Source organism: Oncorhynchus clarkii, chromosome 1, assembly GCF_045791955.1.
Source record: "Oncorhynchus clarkii lewisi isolate Uvic-CL-2024 chromosome 1, UVic_Ocla_1.0, whole genome shotgun sequence".
NCBI lineage: Eukaryota > Metazoa > Chordata > Actinopteri > Salmoniformes > Salmonidae > Oncorhynchus > Oncorhynchus clarkii.
In genome coordinates, this window is record NC_092147.1 from 74,722,119 (window position 1) to 74,733,246 (window position 11,128).

An 11,128-nucleotide genomic window follows, 5' to 3' on the forward strand; every position below is an offset into this window, starting at 1 on the left:
GCTGTTGTCAAAAGAATCTGTATTCCAATTGGATTATACTAAAGCACCTCCAGGTGTTGTTTACGTCAATCCAAAGTAAATTGGCTGCTTTTCTCCGATAACAAGGAATGTAAAAGACCATGAAAAAATACCCTATATTTAGAGAACAAACCCATTTGAACTACCTTACTATAAATAGAGATATACAGTAAATTCAAAGGAATCCACTTCTGAGTGATATTTGCAATCCACCTCACACTTTGAAAGTCATACAATGAGGGATTTTACACCACGTGTCAAGCTGCGCCATACAGATCCAGAGTATTATAGCAAGACAGTTTGCTTTCCTGCATGAATAATTCCGTGTGAACAGTGGAAATGTTACCTCACATTAATGAATCATCTGCTGCTAGACCTCTTTAGTACTTGATGAATGGTAGGAGCAGAACTATGTGATGGAACTGATGGATGCTTTTTACCTTTCCCCTGTTCTTTCAGTTCCTGGGGGACGGCATAGTGGTGTCTGAGTGTGAATGATGTCAGCGATGGCCTGGCATCTCTGCCTGGCCGTGTCTCTCCTCTGTGGCACCCCCTGGCCCCAAGGACACTCAGCTCTGGCTCCTGAGAACGAGGTGCCACTCCGCCCCACCGCCTGGCTGCCTGATGGAAAGGTCACCACCATACATCTTCCCAAAGGACGCACCCGGAGGTACAGCACAGAGACCCCATCAGGGGAGGTGGATAGTATTGCACACTAAATGTTTATGTTCCATGTCCTGGACATAGATTAGAGGCCTCTGTTTTATATCCTTTATATCCTTTATATCTTTGTCCAACTTTATACTGTCACTACAAAGGGCTATAATTACAAGGTACCTACATGGTGATTTCCTGTGTAATTCTTCTTGGGTTTGAGCAACAACAATGATAGCCTTAATCTTAATAGCCATTCCTTTAGTTGTTGGAAAGGCAGTGGTTCAGTGCTGTGGCCCCATGGACAGGAAGAGCAGCCCACTTGGCCCAGGCTCTGCTGATCAGTGCCAGTTGTAGAGCTCTAACACTGGGAGCTGTAAATTGGAATCTGGGCATCCGTGTGAGCTGCAGTCTGTCCATTGATGCATTTGTGCATGATGAAACAACATTTTTAGAAAATGAGAAAAAAAATCTGCTAATGATGATTCTAATGAATCAATCAATTAATCCAAGTATTACCCTTCACAACTTTAGCATGGCACAGCTGTTGAGAAACAGCAGCACAGTAGCAGTTGATCCAGAACATACATGTAAAAGAAGGACGATACTTTTCAAAGGGCAGAGTAAATATTCTGGTGGCTGTGATAACATAGAGGTCAATTATGTTACGTCTCGATATTGAATGACTCACCTTGATGAGTGATGCTGGTGACAGGACAAAGACGATCAAATAATGATGTCAGAATCAGCCGGTGGTCAGTTGGTGAGTTTGAATCTAATTCTATTGTGACGATGAACAATAAGCTTGTAGAAGGAGACTATAATGTCTAAGCACAGAGATGTGGTGGGTCTAATGTAGAGATGTGAGCAAAGAGATCTCTATCTGTACAGCGCAGGTCCATGGAAGTTCATCACGGATTGTTAGTTGACCTCTCCTTGTTAACTTGATGGGTTTATCAGTGTATGGAGAAAAAAGCTGATAGACATTTTGTACATTTTTTAAATGCCTTGGTGGCTACATGTTACAGTACCTTTCTAAGTGTGGGACAAAAAAGGCATGAAAACGTTTGAAGTGGAATCCCTCTTTGTGTGGTACCTATCTTCGTGAAGGCTGTACTTCACACTGAAGAAGAAGGTTGCGATGATGTCTGTGACCGTCAGTCCCTGTGACCTCCCCATCGAGTGGACCCTTGAAGCCCGAACCCTGAAGGACAAACCGCCTAAGAGTCTGCACTGTGAGTGTGAAACACTGATAGACAATAAAAGCAATTACACACAACACCCTCTCACATGTAATTTATATTCATATCAATTCGGTTTCATTACACCACAATCCAATTCAAACTGGCGACATTTATTTTTGACAGTGGCCATTAAAAGACTAACCCTGGTCATAAATGTCTACAAGATAGGAGAGACTTAATCAATCAATTGGTCTTGTTCTCTCTTTCCACATCTTTGTTTTCCTCTCTCTCGCTCTCTTACTCACACACACAGTACTGAGCCCAGGATACTGAATAAAACCGGTTTAGTATATCACTGGACAATCTTTCCAAGCATTTTACCTTTTGCTTTCTTTAATTTCAAAGCAAGAAGGACAGTAATATATCTAAATGTCACACTTTTTTCCTGAATGTAAGAGAGATTAGACTGAAGTATTGCCAGTACTTGAGAATAAGAGAGTTAAAACATTTGCCATTTCAAATAAGACATATACTGAGTGCGAAATAGATAGGTTTGTACAGAACGGCATGCAAGTTCTACCCTGTACAGTATAAACTGAAATTCAGCTTAAATTAGACCTTTAGCATTCCATTGAACATGTATCATCTTCACGCCCAAGATCAGACTCGGCAGTTTTTATTTGTGATGCTATGGGCTAAGTGAAACCCAAAATAGAGCATATCTGGTGAAAACCTCTTCAAGAGTTGCAAAGATATAACTTGAGTGACAAAATAAAGAAGAGATAAATCTAAGCTACATAACTACATTAATTTAAATGTTATAATAATCTATGGTTGTGCATCAAAAAAAAAAAAATTGTACATCGATTAAACCCAAAAGTTGCCTATTTAGGCCAGCAATGAACATCCTCCATGACCCTCACCAGCCTGCTTAGTTAAAATCAGTGGGTATTCTAGATGGACAGACAGCTTTATGAAGTTAATAGCGACACATACACTGAGTGTACAAAACATTAGTCTTTTTCTGAGGGCAAAGGAGGGTGTAACTCAATACTATGAAGCCGTTCCTAATGTTTTGTACACTCAGTGTAAATCATTCAGTGTGGCTTCCCAACCTATGCCTAAATTATTCAGTTTGATTGTGTAACATTTGGTACCCTTTACTTTCAGCAATAAAGAGTAACTTCCCCTAAAACCCAGGAATCCCTTTGAAAACAGTATGTGTGGCATTGATGTCAGAAACATTTATTCTATTGTTGAAATTTACTAAAAAGTGTACATTGGATACATTTGGTAATAAAGTCAGTATCGTCTAAAACGGAGTGAAACCTCCGTACTTCACAGCAAGTAAATGACGGTTGGGTTTGGATTACAATGTCAACATATCATGCCCCCTTTTTCCAAGCTCCACGTGCACATCGCCCCTCCGCCCACGTCGCTTCCCTTCCTTGAATGTGGCTTCATTATTTCATCGCCCTCAACGCGTTCAAAGGATCACAGCGTGAAAAGCCCAATACGGATTGCACAGCCAACAACTATGGTTTTTGCATGCCCTGCGGATGGAACCTATCAGGCGGAATAGGTGGTTGGAGTTTATTGCGGTCTCCAGTGGTGGTGAGTATACCGGTAGCTAGACCATAGACTGCTGGTGATGTATATTTTGATCATCATTATCACTGTGATCGCTAGCATAGCTGACTTTAGCTAACTAGTTAGGTACCAAGCTAACGTTAGCCTACCGCAGTACAACTCGGATTTGGCTTGGAAACATGATAACATTTCAAAAGAAGGCAAATAATTAGTAGCAACACCTTTTGTCATGATTCTGATGTCACCAGATAGCCAGCCAACTAAGATTGAGGAAACCACCATATTTTAGCTAGCTAACGTTAGCATTGCTAGCTATCTTTGACGAACTTTTCTAGTAACAGTAATGACAACATTGGCATCGCTCTAAAGTCAATTTGATGACATCATAATATGGCAAAGTTGTTTTCTAATAATTATTTGCCTACTTTAACAATGTCGTCATATTTCCATGCAGCTCTAAATTAGTGTAATTTAGACGAAACTGTCACATTAGCCCCAGAGACGAGATGCAACCCATGTAGGGCACAAATAGGTACTGAATGCAGCTAGTTATGGTGGTACTAGCTAACTCATGTCTGACAACAACAGTGTAGTGACTAGCAGCAACAAACTCAAACCAACCCAGGGCCATAGCAAAATATGTCATATAGTTGGTTGCATAGGGTAACGGCGTAACTGCCCTGAATCTGATCCAATCTGGAGCCAGTCAGTTTTACATCTGTAAAACAGAATTACGATCCAAATGAAATTACGTTATTTTTCGAGCTCTGTTTATAATTGAGGGATGATGATAATCCTTGACCCTGTTTTTCTGTTAGATAAAGTGCACAGTTGGGTGCCAGACTGATCCCCTGGTCATGAATGGACCTACCAAAAGGAGCAAAGGTGGGTATCATAACATGCCCAGCAATGTGATTGCAGTGGTTTAGAGACCTCCAAAAATAATTTTGTTCACCTGTTATTTTCACAGCTTCTAAGGTAAGACCTCAGAATAAAAGTTGTCATGTGACACAATTACTCTTGTGACACCTCTGTTGCCATTCTCCCTCAACGATGAAAAGGACACGCCATCATGAGGCCTCTGATAGTGGCCCGCGTTACTGCACTGATGACACAGTTCGGCTTCATCAACAACGACAGGGAATGTGTGTTATGTGAAAAGTTGTATTAAAAAATACATGGCTGGATAAACTAGTAGGCTAATTCCCCAGCCAAGCAAATACAATTAGTAGATACATTTTGGTTAAGTGCATTAGCAAAAAGCTTTGTCCTTTCTATAGAACAACATGCAATTTACTACTTTACTATTATATCACCCTGTCACAGGCCCTCCCTGTCAACACAACCTCATAAGATTGCCTGCTACAGTTGTTCGAGAGCTGTCCAGTTTACAGCCAAACATGCAGCATAGAGAAGACCAACAAGGGGGCCCTCATCAGCATCATGCAGACATGCCCTGGTGTAACAATATAACTTTAGACCGTCCCCTCGCCCATACCCGGGCGCGAACCAGGGACCCTCTGCACACATCAACAACAGTCACCCACGAAGCATTGTTACCCATCGCTCCACAAAAGCCGCGGCCCTTGCAGAGCAAGGGGAACCACTACTTCAAGGTCTCAAAGCAAGTGACGTCACCGATTGAAACGCTATTTAGCGCGCACCACCGCTAACTAGCTAGCCGTTTCACATCCGTTACACTGGCTGTGAGCATTCCTATGAATGGAACAGTCAATCACATGTTCTTAAGTATCTGGTTAGCAACCTTCACCTATCGGCGGCAACTGCTTTCACAGGGTCATCTTCTGTACAAATACAGAAGGTAACCTATTTCATGATACATTTGATAACCCAAATGTTGAAACATAATTTATGTAAACTGATATTATTTGTTGCTTATTTTCTCATTCTTAGATGCATGTAGTGTCCAGGGTATAACCTAGTCTGGTGGATCCAGCCTAATCGCTGTGTTCATCATTCTACTTCACTTCACATTTTAGGATATCTGAAGTGAAATAGAAAGGTGAACGCAGTGATCAGGTTGGTTCCACCAGGCTAGTCATACCCACCATTGATATTGTAATCGTGTGTGACCAACCAGTATCTTTGATAAGGGGCCAGGAGCTGATCTATGCTGCTATGCCCATCAATGGGGCTCTGCAAAGACCTCGCCTCACCTCTTGCCTGCTCACCAACGGTCGTCGATGGCAAGACCAGACTCACGTAGGTTTAGTCTGACCTGTTCAAAGTTCTACATAAAACCTGTTTGTGTGTCGGATGTTAACTATGTGTTCACAGAAACATGTATGGAGCCAGCACATGTAGACTTGCAAGATTATGTGATGAAGTCCAGACTGACAGACAGGCTTGATACTGATGTTTTTGAATGGAGACCTGGCACTCGGCATTAAAATGTAACTAGACACAACTTATTTGTATTGTCTTTTTTGTTTGTTATTGAATGCTTTCAGTCAATATGGGGAGAGAGAAACCTTGTGTATTCTGCACTGTGATCAGGGAACTCCTGTTATATACAGTATAACACACAGAAAGGTATGACCATACTTGACATGTTTGCCAAGGTAGCCAGCCCCATTACCACCAGACAAAATACCAATAGGCACAGTATCTGTATCACCTGGGAATGACAATGAAAGGTGTACATTGTTATGTTAGCTGAACACTGCTTTTATGGCAGTGGTATTAAAACGTTTTCAGCGGGGACACCCACTGCCGACCCCATCACCCCAAATCTAATGACGACCTTAAAAATCTGTAAAATTTGATTTTCACCACAACAAATAAAATTGAGAACAGTTGTATACATTTACTCAATTGTATTTTTCAAATGATCTTCCTCGGTAAGGTTGGTATATTGTCCCATGCAATAATCTGTACTCTGAATGTTTTATTATGTGATGGGTTGTTTATTCTACATGGGCCTGTTACTACTTTTGAAAATGATCAAAACTCTTAGTTTAGAATATCTACATAAATTCAGCAATTGCATTCTTCCCATGTCACTCTGTAGGATACTGACCTATTCAAAACTTCCTCCGGCATCTGACCATCTGCCTGTAGTTATTGAGCTCAACCTGCAGGAGGTTTGTTGTGATTGAGTTTGGGGGAAACGGCTGCGGGCAAGGTTCTGTCAGATGAGTGTCTTGGTGGTGGAAAGGATACACCCACATCAAACGACACCTCCAAGCCAACTCATGTTTGGCTTCGATCATGGCCGTCGATCATTTATTTATAAAGCCCTTCTTACATCAGCAGTTGTCTCAAAGTGCTTATACAGAAACCCAGCCTAAAAACACAAAGAGCAAGCAATGCAGATGTAGAAGCACAGTGGTTAAGAAAACCTCCCAAGAAAGGCAGGAACTTACAAAGAAACTTAGAGGAACCAGGCTCTGAGGGATGGACAGTCCTCTTCTGGCTGTGCCGGGTGGAGATTGTAAGAGTACATGGCTATTAATGCCAGATCGTTCTTCAAGATGTTCAAACGTTCATCGATGACCAGCAGGGTCAAATACTAATCCCAGTGGTTATAGAGGGTGCAACAGGTCAGCACCCCAGGAAGAAATGTCAGTTGGCTTTTCATAGCTGAGCATTCAGAGGTCGAGACAGCAGGTGCGGTAGATTGGGGGGGGGGGGTCAAAACAGCAGGTCCGGGACAAGGCAGTGCGTCCGGTGAGAGAGATGGGAGAATTAGAGGGAGCATACCTAAGATCACACAAGACACCAGATAAGACAGGATAATTACACCAGATAGGACAGACTGACCCTTGCCCCCCAGCACATAGACTACTGTAGCATTGATACTGGAGACTGCGAGGGGGGGGTCGGGGGGAAACTGTGGCCCCTTCAGGCAGGGCCAACCAGGCAGGATACAACCCCAACCACTTTGCCAAAGCACAGCCCACACCAAAGTGATATCACTAACTTAGTACCCTGAGAAAAGGCGTAATAAAGACCACAAAGTTCTTCCCCACCGCACGAGCCAAAGGGGACGCAAAACCGGATAGAATGATCACATCAGTGACTCAATGCCACCAGCATTTCTTGAGGCGCAAGCCAGAAAACTAGGCCAACTCAGCAGGTGCAGTTCCCCTTTATGTCAGGAGAAACTATAAATGCTTATGGTGAAAAGGGGTTCATATGAATAAGGTAAACTCTTTTTAGCACTTAATTGATTATAGTTGAGTACTGTATGAATTAAAAGTAATCAAGATGAATATAGAACTGTATTACTCTTCAATGACTGTGAGAGCACGTTCTGTCTAGTTAGTGTAAGTCTGTGTGTGGCACTGTGTGCATGTAGGAGGCAGAATATTCATGACCTGTGGCTTAACAGTGTTTTCTGCACAGGGAGTACCAAGAAGAGTATGCCAGAGGTGTGGTGGAGAGGACCTGGAACTGAAGCCAAGATACACACCTACACTGGCAACGCCATGAACACCTACACAGGTCCTTCGTACGCCCCAGCATCTATCTACATCCTCAGGCTGCGGTCCAAGGACCAGGACACCAGGGCTACTGTGTACCTCCATGAGGGCTCTGGGACCTCCTGGGCCTTCCCACAGCTTCCCTCTGACTCCCGTGTCCACACCCTGGGTGTAGGAATGACCAGTGTCACCCTCAGCTGGGCCCCCAGTGCCCCCCTCAAAAGGCTGCACACCCAACGCAGCTATGACTACTGTGTCCTCGTCAATCGCAAACACAACTACCGCAACCTTTGTGCCGCCCAGGAGGGCATCAGGAAGGAGCGGGAGAAAGACAAGAAAAGGGAGAAGGACAAACAGAGGAAAGTAACTGTGTGGCCGATTCTCAAAGATTGGTGGTGGCAGCAGTGGGATGCTGACACTGAGCTCCAGTCACCCGCTGCGCTCCGTGACGACTATGGTCATCTTCAATGTGTTTGTAAGGGAACAGAGAGCGTGTGCACGGTCTCTGAGCTCGTCCCTGACACGCAATACTACTTTGACGTTTTTTTGATTGACAGGCTAAATGGAACCAGTGCCGCATATACTGGAACATTTGCTCAAACACACGAGGAGGCCCGACCAGCTATCACACCACTTAGGGAAGGGGAGCTCCGGTGGGTGACCTTCCAGGATGGAGGCTCAACCTCTGGGGAGTTCTTTAGCTTCCGCCCCCGGGGCTGGCAACAGAGTGGCCTGCTCACTCTACAGAGCTGCGAAAGCAGTGAGAAGATCAACATCACTGTTTCCAGCAAGGGCAAAGAGCTCAGCTCCCAGGCTGTGGGAGAAAACCTTGCTCAGATCTGGCTCCAGGGCAGCCCTTCCTACCTCATCCACTTGGAGAAACAGGGAACGGCGGCTCCCAGACAAGCTGCTCCAGGAGTGCTGAAGGCCTCTGTTAAGATGCAGGCGTCCTCCACTTACCATCGTCAAGGGATACCTTCGCTCCCCTCCACTCTGCAGATAAAGTCTTTCAACAGGCTCAGGAGCTGTGAATCTGTCACCCTGGCCTGGATGGGCACAGAGGAGAGGAGCCTTTACTGCGTGTACCGCCAGAGGCTGGGTAAGGGGGGAGGTAAGAAGGGAGGCACGGCACCCTGCCTGGGGCCTGAGTCACGGTCGGACACTGAGAGGGTCCTGTGTAAATACTTCCAGGAGCTCAACCCTCGACGGGCTGTCACGACAGCCGTGATCGGAGGCCTGGAGCCTGGGGTGGCCTACATATTTGATGTCTATCTAATGAGACGCTGGGGGATCCCCATAAAGTACAGCAGCAAGACAGTAAGAACCAGGAAGGAGTGCTGAGCTGCTGCCCACTCCTAGTCTCAGTCTGCAGCAGCATTGGACTTAACAAAGAGGTGATTTACAAAGACTTACCATGAAAAAGTCATTCTACTACGAGGGAGACTGTTAAGAAATGTGGTACACCCTGTGAAGAGTGGTCACATTTGAACACTGGTACTCATGGATTGGGTAGGAGTAGCAGAGGGGCGACTGCACATCAGCAAAATTCATTCCATTTCAGTAACCTGTGCTTTTTGTCTTTTTGTTTATAGTTGTTGATGATGTGCCAGTTGTCCAGGTACTAATTGTGTGACTGAGTACAAAGGAGGATATAAGTTTTTGATTAATACAAATTTTCAGTGAAGACTGTGCCAAAAGATATGCAACAGAAGCAGATAGAGATTTGATTATACTTTGCAATGGGGAGAGGGCAAGAACCTACAGTATATATTTAGTGCTGCATTGTTTTGTTTCAATATTCTACAGGCTTAAAACACAGATAGGGTAATCTATTGATGCTTAGCGCAAAGTTAATGTGTATCTTGTGTTCTGCTTTCGCATGAAGTAGATAAAATTTGTTAGCGACTAGCTTCATTGTCGTTGATGTATTATTGTGCTATACATCAATAAACACACATTAGGTATCTGTATCCTGGTATCAACATTCATCACTATCCTCTTTTGGTTGACTTGTCTCTGCTTAGTTAGTTGAGAAAACAAATTGAGATCAACACACCTCTACCCTATACTAACTTGCATTTATTTATCTCTAGGCTGCTTGGATGATTACTACAAAACTAAAGAGTAAGACTAAAGATCATAAAAAATATCTCAAATCTAAAGAACATGATTTAAAATAATTTTGATGACAATATTATTGATATAGAGGCAATAATGATTGAGAGATCACTGCACTTCCTGATTTGACCTCATTAAGAAATGCTAGCGGCCATGTCTGAATTCAAACTTGAGTTGGTTTTGGGTGTGGTTTGATGTGGGTGTCTCTTGTGTGTTTGAAGGTGGGAACAGGTAGCCAAATTATATTGCCAATTAGCTTCAGCTGGCTGGTGTGAAATAGTGGCAAAGTTGTTTGGACTTTGGATAGCCTATCTCTGGGGATAGTTAGGGACTGTCAATAAATTACAGAATGTAAATTGGACATTTTAATGTTGCACAACTTTTAGTTGTCTAATTTATTTTAAATCATATATGAATTTCTGGTTTGATGTTTTTAGGGCATTGAAATTTGACCTTTTTAAAATATTGGCCCATGTACATTATATTATTTACTAGCCCCATAGGGATATCGAATGGTCCATGCCATCCGGGGGGGGGGGGGGGGGACACAGCCAGCCGCACCAATGGCGTTTTGACCACGTGCTTTAAGACCCAAACTGCGTTTCATACGACAGAGCCTGGACTCACTCGAACCCATAATCTCTAGTGGCACAGCTACTGATGCTGTGCCCGACCACCCCGCCACTCGCTAAGTGACTGTACCTGCTTCAACAGACAGAATGGGTGTTCATCAACCTGTGCCTAAAATTATTGACACAAATAGTTACCACAGTCACAAAGTCATAACCCAACCCATGTAAAAAACAGGTATCTTCTAAAAATGAGATTTGAAACCTAACCTTCACCAAACTGCTAACTGTATGCCTAACACTAACCTTAAATTAAGACATATTAAGTACGTTTTTCATTCTCTTTTACGATAGACTTTGCGGCTGTGGTAACTAGTGAAAGCCACACAAACGTAACATACGCTAAAAAAAAAAGGTGCGTTTACGCTACGTACACTCAGTTGACAGGACAGCGCGCCAAATTTTGTAAACAAAGCAAGTGAAGCTTTCAACCAGATATCCACCATTTTGATAAAGAGGAAGGTTTCAAGGTAGGTAGAGGTTTTAAAAC

At 43.4% G+C, this 11,128-nt stretch overlaps 1 protein-coding gene and 1 long non-coding RNA gene across 2 annotated transcripts; both read left to right on the top strand.

Annotated features, from left to right (window-relative positions):
* The first annotated feature begins 512 nt into the window (after positions 1-512).
* LOC139417510 (protein NDNF-like) lies at positions 513-9,735 on the top strand. Its single transcript, XM_071166776.1, has 3 exons — positions 513-688; positions 1,783-1,907; positions 7,815-9,735. The coding sequence occupies exons 1-3, from the start codon at positions 513-515 to the stop codon at positions 9,230-9,232; spliced, it is 1,719 nt and encodes a 572-aa protein (XP_071022877.1). The 3' UTR covers positions 9,233-9,735.
* Positions 3,319-4,932, top strand: LOC139417521 (uncharacterized). Its single transcript, XR_011635188.1, has 3 exons — positions 3,319-3,470; positions 4,265-4,331; positions 4,773-4,932. It is a non-coding gene; the product is annotated as an uncharacterized lncRNA (long non-coding RNA).
* Positions 9,736-11,128: the final 1,393 nt, after the last annotated feature.

Bases quoted from the DNA above. Each gene is read 5' to 3' on its own strand.
- LOC139417510 (XM_071166776.1), top strand. From the start codon at position 513: ATGATGTCAGCGATGGCCTGGCATCTCTGCCTGGCCGTGTCTCTCCTC. The intron at 689-1,782 runs GTACAGCACAGA...ATCTTCGTGAAG, and splicing joins CCCAAAGGACGCACCCGGAG to GCTGTACTTCACACTGAAGA. The intron at 1,908-7,814 runs GTGAGTGTGAAA...TTTTCTGCACAG, and splicing joins ACCGCCTAAGAGTCTGCACT to GGAGTACCAAGAAGAGTATG.